This window comes from Bos mutus, chromosome 22, assembly GCF_027580195.1.
Source record: "Bos mutus isolate GX-2022 chromosome 22, NWIPB_WYAK_1.1, whole genome shotgun sequence".
Classification (NCBI taxonomy): Eukaryota; Metazoa; Chordata; class Mammalia; order Artiodactyla; family Bovidae; genus Bos; species Bos mutus.
This window is the reverse complement of record NC_091638.1, coordinates 11703957-11727003: the sequence shown is the minus strand read 5'-3', so window position 1 is coordinate 11727003 and position 23047 is coordinate 11703957. Positions and strand designations below refer to the sequence as shown.

General features: G+C 44.6%; 1 protein-coding gene across 1 annotated transcript in view; it reads right to left on the bottom strand.

Annotated features, from left to right (window-relative positions):
* Nucleotides 1–23047, bottom strand: part of DLEC1 (DLEC1 cilia and flagella associated protein) — a 98816-nt gene that overhangs the window by 75248 nt on the left and 521 nt on the right. The window contains exons 2-4 of the mRNA XM_070358927.1: nucleotides 15741–19167; nucleotides 14586–14736; nucleotides 233–343 (exon numbers count right to left, since the gene is read on the bottom strand). Coding sequence (XP_070215028.1) covers nucleotides 233–343; nucleotides 14586–14736; nucleotides 15741–16136 — 658 coding nt within the window. The 5' untranslated portion in view covers nucleotides 16137–19167. The remainder of the gene's footprint in view (nucleotides 1–232; nucleotides 344–14585; nucleotides 14737–15740; nucleotides 19168–23047) is intronic.

Here is a 23047-nt window from a genome sequence, read left to right as displayed (position 1 = left end):
TTGTTGTTGGGCAACTGACTAGGATATCATCACTTTGAGAAGCTGAGACTTTTATCTCGTAGGAGTTAGTAAGCTAGTGAGGAAGTGGCATGCTCAGAGCTGGCCCTCCCAATAGCCACAATCAAAAGATCTATGAACAAAGAAATGGGACAAAGGTGGCTGCTGTGGTCCTGCTACTAAAGAACTTCCCTGGAATGGTGTCAGAGGCTTGAAGGCAGTACAGATGCCTTACCTTTAGGTGCAGAGCAAAATGGCACCGTATCGCTGTAGTAATCATTCGGGCAGATCAAATGATGCTTCCGCAGCAACTCGTTGTCCACACACCATCTGAAGATGGTCTTCACTACACAGAAGGGAATGAGAAAAGATGTTTCGAAGCAGATTGATGTCAAAGAAACTACACTCAAGCTTTCTTCATCCTCCCAGCCTAAACCACCTAACAGAATTCCTCAGTGGTGATTTTGAGATTTAAGAAACTTATCAGTGAGTATTTTAGTTGGTCACTTATAAGAGGCTAACCATTAGGCAAGGCTGTGTTGTGGTATTATTTGAGCCAAAATCTGGTTACTCGCAGAGATCAATAAAAAAGAGTTAGGAGAAATAGATTGATGAGTGGCCCCAATTTTTCACTCTTCTCTGTATCCACACCCCCTGCCATGTGAGTGTGCAGTTCCTATTACTAGAGACAGAGCCCACCTCTTCACCCTTGATGTTGGCCCTATGATGTCAGGATGATGGCAAGATTTTGAAAGGTGCTTGTGCAGCTGAGCATTCCCTCTTGTGTCTTTGCCATCGTCATGAGAAGAGCTCCTGGCTCTTCACCCTAGACCCCAGCAGGAATCCACATGGAGCAGACTTGAACCCAACATGCAGAGGGAACCACGGTCAGCTGGACACACAGCTGGATGTTGGTCTAGCCAATTAAGCCCAGCTAGATCAGCCAACCACCAACCGACCAGCAGACTCAGGAGAGGAGATCTCATTTAATAGAAGGGGAAGTTGATAAATAACATCTTGGGTTGATGAGCATGGAAACAGTAGAAAAGGTATGTTATTGAGAGGCTTCCAGAAGAATTAGAGCTAAAAATGGCCATGTCTGGCAGGTGGACTGAAGTTGGGAAAGGTGAGGTAGAGGATTTTTTCCAACAGACTTTTCGAGCAGTGTTAGATTTGTAGCAAAATTGAGAAGAAGGTACAGAGGCTTCCCATGTACTCTCTGCCCCCACACATGCACAGCCTCCCCCTTTATCAACATCTCTTACAACTGAAGATCCCGACACTGACACACCACTATCACACGAACCCTGAAGTTTCTATTAGGATTCACTCTTGGTATTCTACAGTCTATGGATTTGGACAAATGTGTAATGACATATGTAGGTGAGGATTTTTTCTATTTTATTAGAAGTTTTTCTAAACTATTTGATTTTTTAAAACCATGTACACAGGACTTCCCTGGTGGTCCAGTGGTTAAGACTCTGCCTGCCGATGCAGGGGACATGAGTTCAATCCCTGGTCTGGCAAGATTCCACAGACGATTAGGCAACTAAGCCAGTGCACCAGAACTACTTAGCCTGCACTATAGAGCCCACGAGCCACAACCACTGAAGCCTGCATGCCTAGAGCTTGTGCTGTGCAACAGAATGCACGACACTGAGAAGCCCACGCGCTGCAACTAGAGAGCAGTCGCTGCTCACTCCAACTAGAGAAAGTCCGAGTGCACCAATAAAGACTCAGCACAGCCAAAACCCCCCAGCAAACAGATGGGGGAACAGTGGAAACAGTGACAGACTGTATTTTCTTGGGTTCCCAAAGTCACTGCAGATGGTGACTGCAGCCATGAAATTAAAAGACGCTTGCTCCTTGGAAGAAAAGTCATGACCAACCTAGACAGCATATTAAAAAGCAGGGACATTACTTTGGCAACAAAGGTCCATCTAGTCAAAGCTTTGGTTTTTCCAGTAGTCATGTATGGATGTGAGAGTTGGAACATAAAGAAAGCTGAGCACAGAACTGATGCTTGTGAACTGTGGTGTTGGAGAAGACTCTTGAGTCTCTTGGACTACAAGGAGATCCAACCAGTCAATCCTAAAGGAAATCCGTCCTGAATATTCATTAGAGGGACTGACGCTGAAGCTGAAACTCCAATACTTTGGCCACCTGATGCGAAGAACTGACTCATTTGAAAAGACCCTGATGCTGGGAAAGACTGAAGGTGGGAGGAGAAGGGGACGACAGAGGATGAGATGGTTGGATGGCATCACCGACTCAATGGATATGAGTTTGAGCAAGCTCCAGGAGTTGGTGATGGACAGGGAGGCCTGGCGTGCTGCAGTCCATGGGGTTGCCAAGAGTCGGACATGACTGGGCAACTGAACTGAACAGCCAAAAAAAAAAAAAAAACCCAAAAAGAAAAGAAAAGAATCATGTGCACTACTACTTTGATAAAAATTAAGGAAAAAATAGGGTGAATGGAAGACTCGAAAGTTTTCAAGCTTTGTTGCTTGTTCCATTAACAAACATGGTGCTTTAAGAGGACTTTCTGGGATTTCCCTGATGGTCCAGGGGTTATGTGGACTGCAGGGGGCACAGGTTATGCTTCCACTGCAGGGGAGGCAGGTTCAATCCCTCACTGGGGAACTAGGATCGCACAAGCTGTGCTGCAGCCAAATAAAGGGGAGGTTGTTTGAATGTAGGGGATTACAGAGTGGGAGAGAGGTCAGGGAATTAACTCATCATGAAGAACTTCAGCCCACAGCACTGAAGCAAGGGGCTCTTAGGACATGATCTGGACTCTTGCTGTGAAACTCAAAACTGCTCAGTCATCTGCCCGCACCTGTTTCTGGAGAACAGAGGTTTCCTTCCAAAATTCACCAAGAGCCTCTCATTGATCCATCCCAGAACCACAGCTGAAAGGGTCATTCTGGGCAAATGTGGATCCCAGGCTTCTCCTCTGCAATACAGAGCCCTCAGCAGGGAGTGGCAGCAATGCCAAACTGACACAGTCCAGCCCAGTTCCCAAGGACCTGGCAATGGCCTATTTGAAATAGTAAAAGATAAGATAAAGCTTCCAGAAAAATGGCAAAGGCCATGTGGCAAGGAGATGTATCCTCTCTGTTCTGATACCATTCCCTCCAAGGTCCTCCCCTAGGCCACGGGCAGCTCTGTGTCTGCAGGAGCAGGCTGGTGGGGTGCAGCTTGTTATCAGGGCTTTGGGAAGTCTCTCTCCACCTCAGGCATGGATGGTGGACCAGGTAAGCCTTGGGCACCCTGCACTGGCCTTGTGACCTCTTGTAGGAAGGGTGGGCTTCCTACATGGACCCTGCCCCTGAGCATGGGACTGCAAGGCACTGGCTGCTCCCTTTCCCAAAAGATAATGCAGATAAGACACCAGCAAGGAAAGGGAACAAACAAAAAACAGAACATTCTGCAGACTTCTGCTCTTTCTCCCTCTGTCTGGAGAATTTACACACATTTTCCACCTTGTGACATTTGTATTAGCAAAGAGAGAAAGGTTACTTCAGTGCCTCAAATAACAATCATCTTCACGATCAATCATCCAAGTTACAAAAGAGGTTCTTGGGACACCACTCTCTACCCTGAGAAGCAGAACCAGAAAGGTGTCCAGGGAACTGGATTAAGGTCTCTACTTCTGCTATTTCTGAAATAAAAAAGAGAAACCTTGTCAGCAGAAGGCTGAGAAACCAAGGTGGATAATGTCCACTTATAACCTAATATTGCGTGCTAAGTCACTCAGTCTGTCCGACTCTGCGATCCCATGGACTGCAGCCTGCCAGGCTCCTCTGTCCATGGAGATTCTCTATGCAAGAATACTGGAGTGGGCTGCCATTTCCCACTGGGGAATTTCCTAACCCAGGGGATTTTCCTAACCCAGGGATCAAACCCATGTCTCTTAAAATCTCCTGTATTGGCAGGGGGGTTCTTTACCACTAGCACCATCTAAGAAGCCCATAACTTAATATTATCTTGGGTAAAAAAATAAAATGAAGGTCATTGGGAAATGCTCTTGGCTGATGTTTGTTTCCCAGTTCTCAATGTTTGAGAATTTCCCTGGTGGCTCAGACAGTAAAGCGTCTGCCTGCAATGCGGGAGACCCAGGTTTGATTCCTGGGTCGGGAAGATCCCCTGGAGAAAGAAATGGCAATCCACTCCAGCACTCATGCCTAGAAAATCCCATGGACGGAGGAGCCTGATAGGCTACAGTCCATGGGGTCGCAAAGAGTCGGATGCGACTTCACTTCATTCTCAATGTTTTATTCCACTTTCCTTAAAAGCAAACAAACAAATAATTACGTAATCTCCCCTGATCTCTAGCCAGAAGAATCCTACCAAAGACAGGGACAGTATCCGACTCCGGGGACTTGCCAGATAGCAGGCAACCAACAAATCCTCCCAAGCATCCACTACCAGTCATCTCTGCCTGAATCCACGACTGAGGGAGGGGGTCTGGCAGCTACACGACTGCTGCGGAGAAGTGGGGACAGGAGGAGACACAGAATCTGCACTGGGTGTTCACTGTCTCACAGGGCTGAGCTTCAGCGAGGGCAGACCTGACGGGGACAGGGCCCCACACACCCTAGGGGAAGCCATCTGCAACCATGTGACACTGTCCGTGGAAAACAGGCCTTCCCCCTCCTCCTGACAGAGACAGACATGGGCTTTCACGATAGACACAAGTTCAAAGCTGGGTCCCAGCCCTTTTGAGCTGTGGGAATTTAGGGAATGATCTGAGGTCCTGTCTCAATTCTTACACCTGTAAATGGAGAGAAAACCTGTCTTGCAGGGTTGTTGGAAGGATTCCGTGGAATAACATTCGTGAAGCATCTTACCCATCATCTGGTCCCCAGCAGCACCCCATAAGTGTAGAGCTTTCTGAAGCCACTGTATCTTCTACTTCTCCCTCCCTGCAGGCCACAGACACGCCAGGTCTCCTCACCCTAAAAGCACTGTCTCTGCTGCCCTGGAAAAGGACGATTTTCAGGGATGCAGGATGACAGATCAAAGTCTTTGAGGGGACTATAAGGTACTAGGACTTCTTGGAGAAATGGCCGATTCCAGGTCTGGAGCAATAGACACACAAGATGAACCTGGAACTTCCGATCATTCCAGAAAGTAAGGAAGTTTACCACAGGCAACCAGTGCTATGCCAACAGAGTCAGGCATCAACTTGAAAAGGCTCCAAGTGGCTAAAGATGGGACAGTCTGAGCATCAACAGGACAATAAACATAATTAGTTATGAAATCCATGAGTTCATAATGATAGGAAAAACCAACCAGCCAAACCTTTTTACTCATCTTTGGAAGATGTGAGGGAAACCAACTCATTATTTTAAAAACTGGCAGATAAAGGGAAAGAATTAATTCTGCTCCTATCTCGGGGTAATCAGAGTCATCACAGAAAAGTTTCTCTTTACAGAAGTATTTCAGTACCATTAGCATTATAGTTTGTAACCCCTAATGAAACAATATATCTAGGCAAAAACTGGCAGCATCATGAAAACAAGAGATATCAAACACCATGCATCTCCTGAAGGGAGCACACAGCACCATCTATGAACTGGTCTCTCCCCTTCTCCTCTAAAAAGTTGAACTTAAATCTCATAAAGTCTCTAGAAATAACTAGTGAACTGCAAGGAATACAGGGATAAGAACAGGTTAAATGATACCACAACGGTGAAATCAGCAAAATCCAAACTGTAGACAAATGTATAGAAAAAATGACCCAGTTTCTTTGACAAAAAAATTTACCAAGTATCATCATAGAGATGGTAGACTGAAAAGAGCTCTTAGCACCGCTGGCTCACTGCTGGTGTAGGGATTTGATGAGGAAAAAACATACTGGTCAAATCTGAGAATACCTCTCCACAAAATACTAGTCAGTTACAATCTAATGTGGAGAATTTAACGTGGAGACACGAAGGTGACCAGGTGACCAGGGCTAACATCACTTGTGCCTCCTGATGTGTGGCAGTGAGAGGAGCCAAGTGCTGGAGGGCTGGCGCAACCAGCATCATCTGTATGGTGCTGCTGCCAAGCATGAATTGGAGTTTGGTCACGAGGAAACATTAGAACCACCTTATAGAGTGAGAGGCTTCTCAAGAACTGTCAGGAGGGGCTTCCCTGGTGGTCCAGTGGCTAACACTCTGAGCGCCCAACGCAAGGGGCCAGCATTCAATCCCTGGTGAGGGAATTAGATCCCACATGCTGCAACTAAGACCAGGTACAGCCAAAATAACTAATTAAAAAAAACAACTGTCAAAAGAGAGGATCCTGGGGAGATGGGCGTACAAAGCACAAGGACTCTGTCTCTCCACCTAGGTGCAAGTTGCACTAGTAGAATCAGTCAAATTGGACAACTCTGTAACTATGGCATCTGTTTGACTTGTACTTCCAGGGGGAAGCCTGGACAGGCAATTGCAGTGAACTTAGCACACGAGCAGCTACCCAGCCCTCACTCTCAGTCCCAGGGCAGGGGCAACCTACACACAACCCGTGACAGCGTGGGTGACCCAAAAAGAGGCTGTCCTCCAAATGCCTGGGATCTGTGCTCTGACTGCCGATGACCACAGAGGTGCAGGCAAAGAAGCACTTCCCACATTGTGGCATGCCCCGCCTCCTCCAGGTGGAAGTGACTTCTACGGAATTCAAATGGCTAGCACCCTGCTCCTTCATCTTTCTTTTTCCTCTTTTGAAAGCCAGATATTAAAGACTAAGACATTCAAAAACAACTGCAGATTAGGGAGAAATCAGAACATGACCACATACACTCAGGGAAGGGTTCGGAAAAGAACCTTAAGATTATAGCTCAGGCTGAACCTCAGCATAGACAGCCAACAATAACTAAGAAAAAAAAAACAAAAACAATTACAAAATAACCAGCAAGCTCTGTGGAAGGGGGAGAATCTGATTTCTAAAGTCACATAATTATTAGATTCAAATGTCCAGTTTCTAACAAAAAAAAATTGAAAACATATAAAGAAATGAGAAAGTATGGCCCATTCAAAGGAAAAAATTAAATCAACAACAACTGTCCTTGAAAAAGACCTGACTGCAGTTATACTAGGCAAAGGCTTAGAACAACTGTCTTGAAGATGCTCATAGAGCTATTAATAAAAAAACATGTGGAGAATATCAAGAAAATGATGTACAAAAAAGCATAAATATCAACAGGCAGAAAACCTATAAGGAAGCTAAAAAGACATGTTGGAACTGAAAAGAACACTAACTGAAATGAAAAGCTCATTATTAAAGGGATTCAAAAGCATATCTGAGCAGGCATAAGAGAGAATCAGTGAACTTGAAGATTCAAAAACAGGAAATTATTGAGCCAAACGAAAAGGAAAAAAGATTGAAGAAAAGTAAAGAGAGCCTAAGAGGCCTGTGGGACACCAGCAAGTAACTAACATACACATTGTGGGAGTCCTAGAAGGAAAAGAAAGGGAAAAAGGGGCAGAGAGGATATATCTAAAGAAAGAATGGCTGAAAACGGCCCGGATTTAATGAAATACATGAATATAGACATCCAAGAAGCTCATGAATTATAAGATGAACTCAAAGTGTCATATTGACACATGTTATAATTAAACATTTGAAAGACAAAGAGAGAATCTTGAAAGTAGCAAGGCAGTAGTGACTCATCACATCCAAAGATCCTCAATAAAGTTGTCAGTAGACTTTTCATCAGAAATTTTGGGAGCCAGAAGGCAGTGGGTCAATATAGTCAAAGTGCTAAAAGGAAAAACTGTTAACCAAGAATCCTATATCCAGTAAAAACTGTCCTTAAAAGGGACAGAGAAATTAAGACATTTCCTGATAAACAGACGCCAAGGCCGTCTGTTACCACTAGACCTGACCGGCAACGCTCAAAGGAGCTCTGTAATGTGCAGTGAAAGGATGCTAGACAGTAACTCCAAGCCACACGAAGAAATAAAGATGTCAGTAAGGGAAAATACATGGAAAATCATGAAAATTTTCTACATGATTTAAGAGACTAATACATTCAAAGGAAAAAAAAAAAAAAAACTATTAAAGCTAAAACAAAAAAACAAGTTCAAAGTTATGTGCTAAGTTGCTTCAGTCATGACTCTTCGTGACTATAGCCCACGGACGGCAACCTGCCAGGCTCCTCTGTCCATGGGATTCTCCAGGCAAGAATATTGGAGCATGCTGCCATGCCCTCTATCCTCCAGGTATCTTCCCAACCCAGGGATTAAAGCTGAGTCTCCTATGTCTCCTGCACTGGCAGGCAGGTTCTTTACCTCTAGTGCCACTTGGGAAGCCCCCAAAATATACGGTAGTATGAAAAGTTAGTATTATATTAAGCTAGTATTATCATAAATGTTAGTATTATAGTGACTTTGGTTTGTAACTCCAAGTCTTTATTTTCTACATAATTTACAAGACTAATGGATTAGTTGGTATTTCTGGGCACACAATGTATAAAGATGTAATTCTGTGACATCAACAACCAAAAGGGGTGGGGATGGAGATGTAAAGAAACAAAGAATTTTGTATTTATTCAAGTTAAGCTGGTATACATTCGAATGAGAATGTTATAATTTTGGGCTTTTAAATGTAATCCCTAGGGCAACCACAAAGAGAATAGCTGTAGAATATACTCAAAAGAAAATTTAAAAAAAGGAAATTTAAACATTTCACTACAAAAACTGACTAAATACAAAATAAGACAGTAACACTGAAGAACTGATGCTTTTGAACTGTGGTGTTGGAGAAGACTCTTGAGAGTCCCTTGGACTTCAAGGAGATCCAACCAGTCCATCCTAAAGGAGACCAGTCCTGGGTGTTCTTTGGAAGGACTGATGTTGAAGCTGAAACTCCAATACTGTGGCTACCTGCTTGCGAAGAGCTAACTCATTTGAAAAGACCCTGATGCTGGGAAAGATTGAAGGCGGAAGGAGCAGGGGACAACAGAGGATGAGATGGTTGGATGGCATCACTGACTCAATGGACATGAGTTTGGGTAAACTCTGAGAGTTGGTGATGGACAGGGAGGCCTGCCGTCCATGGGGTCGCAGAGTTGGACATGACTGAGCAACTGAACTGAACTAATGTAGGAGATGAGGGACAACAGAGATACAAGACAAAAAAATAGCAAAGTGACAGAAGTTCCTCCTTATGAGTAATTACTTTAAATGTAATTTGGGCTTCCCTGGTGGCTCAGATGGTAAAGAATATGCAGGCAGTGCAGGAGACCCGGGTTTGATCCCTGGTTCAAGAAGATCCCTGGAGGAGAAAATGGCAACCCATTCCAGTATTCTTGCCTGGAGAATTCCATGGACAGAGGAGCCTGGTGGGCTACAGTTCATGGGGTTGCAAAGAGTTGGACATGACTGAGCGACTATCTCTTTCACTTTAAATGTACATGGATTCAACTCTCCAGTCAAAAGACAAAAATTGGCAGAATAGATAAAAATACATGATCCAACTAGATTGCTGTCTACAGGAGACTCACTTTAGATCCAATGACTCAAATAGATTGGAAACGAAAAGGTGAAAAAAGATTTCTATGCAAATAGTAGTCAGGAAAGGAAGTAGCTATACTAATAGAGGAAAAAAAGACTTTTTAATCAAAAAAGGTTACAAGAAGCAAATAAAGCAAAGAAAGACATTACATACCAATAAAAGATTCAATAGAGCAAGAAGATACAATAAGCATAAACATTTACACATCTCATGACAGATCATCAAAATAATGAAGCAGAAAATGACAGATCTGATGGGAGAAATAGATAGTTCTACGATAATACTAGTTGGACACTTCTGTACCCATTTATAGTAATAGAAAGAAGAACCAGGCAAAAGACAAGTAATGAAACAGAGGATTCAAACAGCCCAATAGATTAACTAGATCTAACAGACATATAGAACACTCTATCGAACAATAATGGCATACACATTCTTCTCAAGTGCATTTAAAGAATTAATATCAATCCTCAAATTTTTCACAAAAAATTGGAAGAGGAGGGAACAGTTCTTATCTCATTCAAGCGGCTAGCATTATCCTGATATAAAGCCAGATCAAGACACTACAAGAAGACTACATCCATTATGAACACGGATGCAAAAATCCTCACAAATTCAGCATTATCAACTGTGATCTGTTCCTGTGATGCAAGGATGGTTCAACATACAAAACTCGATCAATGTAATACACCACAGTAACAGAATGAAGGGGGAAAGAGTCCCATGATCACCTCAACTGATACAGAAAATTGTTTGAAAAACGTCAGCATCCTTTCATGATTAAAAAAATAAACACAAAGGACTAGGGACAACCAGAAACTGTTTCAACATAGTTTGAAAATAGTTTCACTATTTCAACATAGTGAAAATCATGGATGAAAACCCATAGCGAATGTCATACTCCGTGCTGAAAGACTTAAAAGCTTTTCCTCTAAGATCAGGAACAAGGCAGGAATGCCTGCTTTCACCATCTGTAGTAAACATAATACTAGAAGTTCTAATCAGAACAACTAGGCGAGAATTAAAAGGCATCCAAACTGGAAAGGAAGAAGTAAAATTATTACTGTTTGTGGATGATATGATCTTATCAGTTGAAAACAGCGGGATTCTCCAGTGGCTCAGAAGTAAAGAATCTGCCTATAATGCAGGAAACACAAGTTTGATCCCTGGGTCAGGAAGATCCCCTGGAGGAGGGCAGGCAAGCCACTCCAGTACTCTATTTTTTTAATTCATTTTTGTTTGGCTGTGCCAGGTCTGATCTTCAATCTTCACTGCAGCATATAGCACTTGCATCATGTGGGATCTAGTTCTCTGACCAGGGATCAAACCCAGGGCCCCTGGCATTGCAAGCCTGGAGTCTTAACCACTGGACCACCAAGGAAACCCCCCACTCCAGTATTCCTGCCTGGAGAATCCCAAAGACAGAGGAGCCTGGTGGGCTACAGTCCATAGGGTCGCAAAGAGTCAGACATGAGTGACTGAGCATGCACACACACAGAAAACACTAAAGATTTCATACACAAAAAAAACCTCTTTTAGAACTAATAAGTGAACTCAGCAAAGTAGCAGGACATAAAGTGAGCACACAAAAATCTGATGCATTTTTATACACTAAAATGAACACTCTGAAAAGGAAATTATGAAAACAATTCCATTCCCAAGAGCATCAGAAAGGATACGATAGTTGAGAATTAACCATGGTGATCGAAGACTTATATAATAAAAAATACAAAACGTTGCTGAAAAAAAATGAAAGAGGATATAAATGGAAATACATCCCATGTTCATGGATTAAAGACTTCATATGGTTAAAAATGCCAACACTGGGACTTCCCTAGTGCTTGAGAATCCACCTGCCAATGCAGGGGACACGGGTTTGACTCCTGCTCCGGGAAGATTCCACACGCCACAGGGCAACTAAGCCCATGCGTCACAACTGCTGAGCCGGCGCTCTAGAGTTCCTGTGCTCGCAACAAGAGAAGCCACTGCAAGAAGCAGCCCATGCCAGAAACCTCTCTACAATTAGAGAGTAGCCTCTGTTCGCTGCAGCTAGAAAAAGTAGGTGCACAGCAATGAAGAGCCTGAGTGCCAGGACAAAGACCCAGCATAGCCAAAATATTCTTTTAAAAGTGTCAATACTACCCAAAGCAAAACATGGATTCAATGAAATCTCTATCAAAATCCCAATGACATTTTTTATGACAGAAATAGTAATGCTATGCTATGCTAAGTCACTTCAGTCGTGTCCGACTCTGTGCGACCCCATAGATGGCAGCCCACCAGGCTCCCCCGTCCCTGGGATTCTCTAGGCAAGAACACGGGAGTGGGTTGCCATTTCCTTCTCCAATGCGTGAAAGTGAAGTCACTCAGTCGTGTCCGACTCTTAGCGACCCCATGGATTGCAGCCTAACAGGCTCCTCCATCCATGGGATTTTCCAAGCAAGAGTACTGGAGTGGGGTGCTATTGCCCTCTCCGAGAAATAGTAAAACCCATCCTAAAATCCATTATGGAATCTCAAGGAATATCCAATAGTCAAAACAATCTTGAACAAACAAAGCTGGAGGACCCACACTTGCTGATTTCAAAACTTAGAAGAAAGCTACAGTAATAAGAACATAGTACTAGCATAAGTGGACACAGAAACCAACAAAATAGAATAGAAAGCCCAGGAATAAACCCTCATACATACGGTCAAATGATTTTTGACAATGGCGTCAAGGCCAATCAATAGGGAAAGGACAGTCTTTTCAACAAATGATGCCAGGAAATCTGGACATCTTTATGTATAAGAATGAAGTTGGATCCTTCTGTAACACTATGTAACTCAAAATTAATCAAAGACCTTAAATCCAAGACCTAAAATCCAAGACCAACACCTAATAAACTCTAGGAGAAAACACAGGGCCAAAACTTCACAACACTGCATTTAGCAATGATCTCTTAGCTACACCAAAGGCACAGAAGACAAAAGAAAAATAAACAAATTGGACTTCATGAAAATTAAAAATGTGCATCAGAGGAAAAACACAGAACGAGAGAAACATTTTCAAATCATGTATCTGGTAAGGGATTAATAACCAGGATATACAGAGAATTCCTAAAACTCACCAACAATACGATGGATTAAGAACAGGCTTGAGGAGTGCTGTGCGTGCCCTCACTGCTGCTAAGATCAGGCTGGCCGAGAGAATCGCAGCCTCCCTCAACAATGTCTGTGCCAAGGAACTGGTGCTGGTGGTGTCCTTCACCAGTGGGGGTGTCCCTGTCATTCTGCCCACACTCAGCCGCAACACCAAGTACTCGGTCATGATCAACAGGCCATCATACCCTAGAAGTTCCCAGTGCCCCTCTAAGACGATGGCAACATGCCCAGCTACCCTCAGGACCCCCGGGGCCCAAGCCTGGAGTGGCTGAACAAACTGTGAGCTCCTCCATCAACAGGGAGAGGTCCCCTCCCTGACGGCTCCCAATAAATATGTGAAATGTGACCCCCCGCAAAAAAAAATGGGCTTGAAAAGACATTTCTCCAAAGAAGATACACAAATGGTAAATAAACACATGAAAAGGTACTCAAAATCACTCATCATCAGGGAAATGCAAAATTAAAACCACAATGAGGTACCCCCTCACACCCATCAGGATGGCTACACACCCCTCCCCCCACACACACCCCTCCCCACACACACACCCCCACACCCACCCCCATCAAAAAACCAGAAAATAAGTGTTGGTGAGGGTATGGAGAAATGGGAATCCTGTATACTGTTGGTGGGAAAGTAAAAATGGTGCAGGCACTGTGGCACAGTATGGTGGTTCCTCAAAAAATTAAAATAGTACTACTATATGATCTAACAATTCCCCTTCTAGACACAAAACCAAAGAGGTATTTGTACGTCCGATTTCAGAGCAGCATTATTCAGAACAGCTAACACCTGGAAGCAACCCAAGCGTTCATCAGCTGATGAATGGATAAGCAAAATGTAATATACAAACACAATATTATTTAACATATGAAGGAAGGAAATTCTGACACAGGCTACAATATGGATGAACCTTGAGGGCATTACACTAAGTGAAACACGCTAGCCACAAAAAGACAAACACTGCATGATTCCACTTATGTGAATACTACTTAGAGCAGTCAGAATTACAGAGACAGAAAGTAGAATGGTGGTCGCCAGGGGCTGGAGGGACAGAGGGACTGTGAAGGTATTTTTAATGCACATATCAGTTGTGTGAGATGAAAAGAGTTATGGAGATGGATGGTGATGATGTTTGTATAAAATAATGAATGTATTTAATACCACTGAACTGTACTCTTAAAAATAGTTGAGGGTAAATTTATGTTACGTGCATTTTACCACAATTTTTAAAACCTGGGGGAAAACTCAATGGTCAAGAACATAAAAGACAGGAAAAGTTCAAAGAAGGGTCCCAAATGAAAAGTCTAAAAGTGAGACATGACAGTGGCATGCAGCACGGCTTCCTAGACAGGATGCTAGACCACAGAGGAGAAGTGGACGCTGTGGAGTAGCAGGTAAAACCTGCAGGCCATCTGTGAGCTGGAGGATAACACTGCCTCCACGCTGACTCCCTGGCTTAGGGGGTTGTGTGCTGGTTATGTAGGTGAGACTCTGCTCTGGAGACATGCACACTGGAGTGTTCGGTGATAATGGAACAACACTGGTGCAACTCACTCTCCAGACATTTTAAAAAAGACTAGAGCGGTTCTGTGGGTTGCATTTTTACTCTGTTGGTAAGTCTTTTGATGCACAATTTTTCATTTTCATGACGTCCATTACCTGGTGGCTCAGACAGTTAAGAGTCTGCCTACAATGCGGGAGACCCGGGTTTGATCCTCGCGTCGGGAAGATCCCCTAGAGAAGGAAACAGCAACCCACTCCAGTACTCCTGCCTGGAAAATCCCATGGACAGAGGATCCTGGTAGGCTACTGTCCATGGGGTCGCAAAGAGCCGGACATGACTGAGCGACTTCACTTTCTTTCAATGAGGTAATACAATAATATATTAACAACTGGGGGGTTAGGGTGAAAGGCATAGAGCAGCTCATCATACACACCTGGAGGCATCTTGATAAATGGCTCAAGGAACTGTACTTTGGCCTGGTGCATGGCCCGCTCTTTCTCCGCAAGGGCCCGTGCACGGGCCTGAATGATGTGTCTCTCCAACATTTCAACTTCATCCAGCCGCTGCTTATAGAGCTCCCGAATCTGGCAGGTGGGTGATCAGATGCACAGAAATATGGTGAGATGACTCAACCTCACCTGAGCAGCATTGTTTCCCATGAAGCTCAGAACAGTCACAGAACTGCAGAGACCACCTGGTCTAACCAGACAGAGCTGAACTCTAAGACCCACGGAGGGAAATGGCATAAAGCTTTTACAGTAAAGTCAGGAACAGTGCCAAGTCTCAAACCCTGTCTCCTGACTACTGGGTTCTCAGTAAAGAGTTCTGTCATCCAAACTCTGAAATACCAAATGCGAGTTAACACACCACCTGTGGTAGACAAAGGGTTGTGTCACTCAGGATAGAAGGACTTGCTACCTAGCTGCAGAGAGCATAGTGAACTGAAAGCCTCCAGGTGTCGACCCCTTCAGAATTCACCTCAGCTGCTTGAAAGCATTCAGCTGAGACTCCTTTAAGAAAGTCGTGGGCAGCGTGGCCAGCAGTCAGAGAGGCCTTATCAGAGAGGACTCAGGACAGCTGCTGTCCTTATACAGCTCAGGAAGCAGAGCTGGTGTTCCAGAGACTGGGCATGCTTCCTAAAATCTGGGCACGGATGCCTCTCAATGGTTAAGATTGTGGTTTGTGACACAAAGGCAGGCACCCCAGAGCGGACGTGACGTTTAGCTTTATCATCGCCAGGAAAACAACTATTCTGCTTTCTGTCGTTTCACTTATATATGCATTGTCTGTGTAGAGATGTAAAGAGATAGGTGCTGCAGATATACACCTTATGTGTGTAGAGAGTGTGTATTTGCCTAAGAGCGCATATAGTGTCCTTCCACTACAACGTAGGATATACGGCGGAACGGACTTGGTCTGCTCTTCCCAGCTGCGTACCCCGTGCCTGGAACAGCGGCTGCACCCGACAGGGGCTGACATTTGCCGAGTGGCTGAGTCGCGCCCTGGGTCCCCGCACAGCCGCAGACGCGACCCCGCCATCCCCTGGGTGAGCACAAGGAGAAGCGAGCGGGGCGCGGTACCCTGTTACCTGCTGCAGCTGGTCCACGAACTCCTCGTGCCGCGCATCCTCGCTGCCGCGAGCCTTGATCAAATTCGAGCTCACCTCCTCCCCTATCACCTCGGCGGTGTACAGGTTGCGGAAGACGCCGGTGAGCAAGTACGAGATGTCTTGGGTGCGCAGAGAGGTGGGGCGCAACCGCAGCAGTTGCGGCTCGGGGAGCGGCGGGAGCGAAAGCTGCGCGACGAAGCGGCGCCGACCCCCGAAGCCATGGTGGAAGGACTCGGAGTAGGCGAGGGAGGAGAGCCAGGTGGACTGGCTAGGGCTGCGAATCCGGGCCAGACGCGGGCTGGGCGTCCACGTTGCCCCAGCGAAAGCGTAGGATCCAGACTCAGCCGACTGCCGCTCGCGCTTTCCAGTCTCCATGGCAACTGAGACGCCGCTAACTCCCTGCCGCACTTCCGGCCTGCCTCTTCCGCCTTCCGTCCGTAGGAGGGTGCCTTGAAGCCGTCATCCTCAAATACGCGCACAGCGGTATCGCCTTTACTAAGATGAGCTTTTCCTATTTGGAACCAGTCTGTTGTTCCATGTCCAGTTCTAACTGTTGCTTCCTGACCTGCATACAGGTTTCTCAAGAGGCTGGTCAGGTGGTGTGGTATTCCCATCTCTTTCAGAATTTTCCACAGTTTATTGTGATCCACACAGTCAAAGGCTTTGGCATAGTCAATAAAGCAGAAATAGATGTTTTTCTGGAACTCTTGCTTTTTCCATGATCCAGCGGATGTTCGCAATTTGATCTCTGGTTCCTCTGCCTTTTCTAAAACCAGCTTGAACATCAGGAAGTTCACGGTTCACATATTGCTGTAGCCTGGCTTGGAGAATTTTGAGCATGACTTTACTAGTGTGTGAGATGAGTCCAATTGTGCGGTAGTTTGAGCACTCTTTGGCATTGCCTTTCTTTGGGATTGGAATGAAAACTGACTTTTTCCAGTCCTGTGGCCACTGCTGCGTTTTCCAAATTTGCTGGCATATTGAGTGTAGCACTTTCACAGCAGCATCTTTCAGGATTTGAAATAGCTCAACTGGAATTCCATCACCTCCACTAGCTTTGTTTGTAGTGATGCTTTCAAGGCCCACTTGACTTCACATTCCAGGATGTCTGGCTCTAGGTGAGAGATCACACCATCGTGATTATCTGGGTCATAAAGATCTTTTTTGTACAGTTCTTCTGTGTATTCTTGCCGCCTCTTCTTAATATCTTCTGCTTCTGTTAGGTCCATACCATTTCTGGCCTTTATCGAGCCCATCTTTGCATGAAATGTTCCCTTGGTATCTCTAATTTTCTTGAAGAGATCTCCAGTCTTTTCCATTCTGTTGTTTTCCTCTATTTCTTTGCATTGATTGCTGAGGAAGGCTTTCTTATCTCTCCTTGCTGTTCTTTGGAACTCTGCATTCAGATGCTTAACATCTTTCCTTTTCTCCTTTGCTTTTCGCTTCTCTTCTTTTCACAGCTATTTGTAGGGCCTCCTCAGACAGCCATTTTGCTTTTTTGCATTTCTTTTCCATGGGGATGGTCTTGATCCCTGTCTCCTGTACAATGTCATAAACCTCTGTCCATAGTTCATCAGGGACTCTGTCTATCAGATCTAGTCCCTTAAACCTATTTCTCATTTCCACTGTATAATCATAAGGGATTTGATTTAGGTCATACCTGAATGGTCTAGTGGTTTTCCCTACTTTCTTCAATTTAAGTCTGAATTTGGCAATAAGGAGTTCATGATCTGAGCCACAGTCCACTCCTGGTCTTGTTTTTGCTGACTGTATAGAGCTTTTCCATCTTTGGCTGAAAAGAATATAATCAATCTGATTTCGGTGTTGACCATCTGGTGATGTCCATGTGTAGAGTTTTCTCTCATGTTGCAGAGTACATCATGAGAAACGCTGGGCTGGAAGAAGCACAAGCTGGACTCAAGATTGCCGGGAGAAATATCAATAACCTCAGATATGCAGATGACACCACCCTTATGGCAGAAAGTGAAGAGGAACTAAAAAGCCTCTTGATGAAAGAGGAGAGTGAAAAAGTTGGCTTAAAGCTCAACATTCAGAAAACTAAGATCATGGCATCTGGTCCCATCACTTCATGGCAAATAGATGGGGAAACAGTGGAAACAGTGTCAGACTTTATTTTTGGGGCTCCAAAATCACTGCAGATGGTGATTGCAGCCATGAAATTAAAAGATGCTTACTCCTTGGAAGGAAAGTTATGACCAACCTAAATAGCATATTAAAAAGCAGAGATATTACCTTGCCAACAAAGGTCTATCTAGTCAAGGCTATGGTTTTTCCAGTAATCATGTATGGATGTGAGAGTTGGACTGTGAAGAAAGCTGAGTGCTGAAGAATTGATGCTTTTGAACTGTGGTGCTGGAGAAGACTCTTGAGAGTCCCTTGGACTGCAAGGAGATCCAACCAGTCCATTCTAAAGGAGATCAGTCCTGGGTGTTCTTTGGAAGGACTGATGGTAAAGCTGAAACTCCAATACTTTGGCCACCTCACGGGAAGAGTTGACTCATTGGAAAAGACCCTGATGCTGGGAGGGATTGGGGGCAGGAGGAGAAGGGGACGACAGAGGATGAGATGGCTGGATGGCATCACCGACTCAGTGGACATGAGTTTGGGTAAACTCTGGGAGTTGGTGATGGGCAGGGAGGCCTGGCGTGCTGCGATTCATGGGGTCACAAAGAGTTGGACACGACTGAGTGACTGAACTGAACTGAACTGAGCCACTGAACTGAACTGAAGATGAGCTTAGGGTGAGGACCAACAGAGAAAGGGTTAATTGGCACAGCCAGGTCCTTCTGGTTGCAAAGCGTCTCTCTATTTCATCTGCCCATTCTCAAATTTGTTCAGCATTTATTCATTCATTCATTTAACATTTATTGTGTAAGGATTCTGTTTCAGGTCTGTGCTGGGAGCTGGAGATACCAAAGGAAGATGCTGCTTCTGCATTCGCAGAGCTCAGGGGTTGCAGGCAGGGTGGGGAAGTTGGTGGCCTGAATGCGTGTGTGAAGTGTGGGGAAGTGGGTGTGTAGGTTTGTGAGGTATGGGGAAGCGTGTGTGTGTTTCTCCAGGGTGTTGGGTAGGTGGAAACAGGTAAACAATTGCATTTAGTGGGTTGTGGTCAAGGTGGAGAAAATGTTTGTTGTCATGGAACCACAAAGGACAGGAAAGTAATCAGTCTACAGAGAAAGCAAGTATAGTAGCGGGTTGTGGGTAGAAGTGAACAACAAGCAGAGATTTAGAAGAATGAGTAGACTCACCATTATTAGTGATCAAGAACGTGTAAATTAAAACCACAATGCAGGGACTTCCCTGGCAGTCCAGTGGTTAAGACTTCGCCTTCTAATGCTGGGTGTGCAGATTGGATCCCTGGTCTGGGAGCTAAGATCTCCCATGCCTGGCGGCCAAAAGAAATCAAAACAGAAACAATACTGTAACAAATTCAATAAAGAACTTAAAAAAAAAGTCTCCAGTGCAGTACCTCTACGTGCTTAGTAGAATGTTAAGAAATTGAATGGACAAACAGGTGAACAAACCAACTGAGTGTTGGTGAGGCAACTCAATGTCATATATTGTGACAGGAATATAAACTAGTATGCTGTGCTGTGCATGGTCGCTCGGGCATGTCTGACTTTTTGCAACTCCAAGGACTGTAGCCCACCAGGCCCTCTGTTCATGGGGATTCTCCTGGCAAGAATCCTGGAATGGGTTGCCCTGCCCTCCTCCAGGAGATCTTCCCCACCTAGGGATTGAACCCAAGTTTCCCGTATTGCAGCCTGATTCTTTACCATCTGAGCCACCAAGGAAGCCCAAGAATACTGGAGTGGGTAGCCTATCCCTTCTCCAGGGGCTCTCCCCAACCCAGAAATCAAACTGGGGTCTCCTGCATTGTAGGAGGATTCTTTACCAGCTGAGCTACCAGGAAGCCTATAAACTAGTATAGCAACTTTGAAAAACAGTTTGGCAGTTTCTTATAAAGTAACACAACAGTCCCACACAACTAGGTGTTTTTCCAAGTGAAGTGAGAAAGTTTGTGCCTACAAAACCCTGTACGAAGATGTTTATAGCAACAATATTCATGATCTCCAAAAAGTGGGAAAAAACCAAATGTTCTTTCTACTGGTGAAAAAAAATAAATTGTACATCTATGCAATGGAATACTCTCAACAACAAATATGAAACAGACTAGAGATACACGACAGCATAGAAGAATGTCAAATTCATTATGCTGAGTAAAAGAAACCATTCTCAAAAAGGCTACACATATATACTGAATGAGTGCATTTATAGGATACCCACTTATAAAAAATGCAAGCCAGAAAACACATCAGTGGTTATCAAGAGTTGGTGATGGGAGCTAACATTGGCTTTAAGGAGAATGAGGGAATTTCTTGGGGGGATGGAACTATTCACCAAAACGAGTAAATTTTACTGTATGTAAGTAGGAGTAAGCCAGGAGAGAAGGGAAAGGGGCACACCATGTAGAAGGACCCCGTTGAGCTAAAGCCAGGAGAGGGCCACACGTATGGCTGGAAAGGAAAGAAGTTCAGGGGTGGAACTCAGAGAGTGGAGGAAAACTCCTAGGCAAAGGCCAGATCATAAATGGGTTTGCAGGCAACATTAGGGAATTTAAACTTTATTCTGAGGACAGAAGGAGGCCATCAAGGGTCTGAAGCTGGGTGTTTGGTGGTCAGCTGTATATTGTACTGAGATCACTCAAGTTGCTATGAAACAAAGACTGGTGGAAACAGGAGGCATCAGGGAGCTCAATCAGGAAACTTCCACTGGGGTCAGGAAAGAGGGGAAGGATGCTGGGATTCAGGTGAGAGGAACAGATTGGAGATGGAGCTAAAAGATGGACTTGAGAAGACTCATGGATGGGTGTAAAGGGAGTGACAGAGAAGAGGGGCCAAGGACGACTCCCACCCATCCTGTGTGTGCGATCAGGTGGGTTATGAGATCATCCACTGAGGTGGGGAGAGACCTGCACTTGTCAGGGCAGCAGCGTTGACATCACAGTGACTCATCCTCGCCATGGCACGACGGCTGCTCAGAGGTGGTACAGCCGTCCTCTTCTTACTACTGGGGTGTGTCTGTGTGTCCTACAGCCTGAAACCCACTTCCTGAGTTGAGGCCCAGGATGCTTGCCCACGTACCTGGGCTACTTCCTGTTCTCGTGGTTGGGCCTGCCTCTCTCACCTCTAATTTCTGGTAGCGCTTCCATCCTCAGAGCTGGGAAGCCAGGGCCCCTGTTCTAGACTGTGTACTTGAGAGTATCCTGCTCTCACTCTCCGGGAGCTGCACCCTCGCCCGAGTGAGGAGGCCACGAAGTCAACATGATGTGCCCCATGCCTGTGCAAACGTTGTGAGCCCACCAGCAGGGCCTGTGCAGCCTGTTTCTTTAAGGCCTTCCTCTCCTGGCTGACTGGTGGCTACAGTAAGTGGTAATGCTGGGAGGGGTGGAAGTGGAGAGAGCGCAGGCAAATGGGCTGGTTTGTCCAATTGTTCATAAAATGTGAGCCTCCCCCTGCCCCCACTGTGCAGTAAGGAGCTCATAGAACCATCCGGGTGGTGGTGGGGACTCTGTTGTTCTAGTGTTAGAAGTGGGCCTGCCCAAACAGGGTGGTCTCCCCAGCCCCCTTCCCTGCCCTGGGAATGACAGGACAATGGATTCTCACCATTACCTTTGACCTGCCTCCAAAGAACCTCAGAGAAAGTCACAGACAGTCTGGCCCAGCCTGAGAGAGGCCTCCCCTTTTTCTGGCTTCAGCCCCCCTCAGCTCTTTCCAGGCCAAGATCTCCAGGAAAGCTCCAGTTATTCCTCTGTGCTCATCGTCCTTGACTTTTCAGCAGTATTTGCTGCCTGGTCCCTCTCAATAAAACGCCCTGTTCCCTCACTCCCCACTTTCTTGTGCTTCCCCATCTCCACCCTCTTCTCGCTCTTCTACTTGAATCTCCCTGCCTGATAAGCCGGATTCATTCCTGACTTCGCTGTGCCCAGCAACCACTTTCTGTTTGCTCTGTGACTAACTGAATGGTCCCAACCCTGCACCAGTAGTAAAGGGCGCCAGCCCCTCACCTATGAGAACTTGGCCAGCACAAAGGGAACTTCCTGAGCTCCCTTCTTCACTTTACAACCTGTTCTGCCAACCAGAATTTGTGTTTGTTTATCTCTGGGTTCCCACGCGTCTTTGACCTTTTACATATTTTTTACCTTTAAAGTCAGAAAGAAAAAGACAAATACCATATGATTATCACTTGTATGTGGAGTCTAAAATATGACGCAAATGAACTTATCTACAAAAAAGAAACAGACTCATAGATGTAGAGAAAAGACCTGTGGTTGCCAAGGTGGGGCAGGGGAGGGGGTCAGAGAGTGATGGACTGCAAGTTTAGCGTAAGCAGATGCAAACTATTATATACAGAATGGATAAATAACAAGGTCCTACTGTATTGTATAGGGAATTATAGTCAATATTCTGTAAAACCATAATGGAAAAGAATACAAAAAAATGTATATGTGTGTATAACTGAGTCAATCTGCTAAACAGCAGAATTTAACATTGTAAATCAACTATATGTCAATAAAAATACTGTTTTTACTTTTAAATTTCAAAAAGTATATATCAGTATGATAAAAATTCAAATAATACATAAAAAATAAAAAGTATCTTCCTCTCAATCTCTTTACTTGGGTTATTTCTATATCATTCTAGCTATTGTTTCTCCCTATACAAATGAAATATTTATAAAGATTTTTTTAATTTTTAAAAAGCACCAATGATATTAGACATTATGTATATTGTCCTACAATTTGCTTTTTTCCACTGCAACTCAAAGATAATGTTTTTTTGTTTTGTTTTTTGTTTAAAAGATGCAGGGGAACACACTGTAATGGAAATATCAAGTTATATTTAACCAGGTCCCTGCTAGTGAACTTTACCTTATATAATGTTTATATACATAATATACAGATGATACAGAATCAAAATTTCTTGGCCAAGGACTTCCCTGGTGGTCCAGTGGCTAAGGCTCCATGCTCCAAGGCAGGGGGCCCAGATTCGATCCCTGGTCAGGGAACTGGATCCCACAGGCTACAACTAAGAGTCTGTGTGCCACAATTAAGACCCAGAGCAGCCAAATAAATAAAATTTTTTTTTAAAAAAGAAACCACAAACCTTAAAAAAATTATAAAAATAAAATTTCTTGGCCAAAGCATATATATATTTTAATATTTGAGGTATTGTCAAATTGCCTCTCAGAAAGATTAGCCTGAG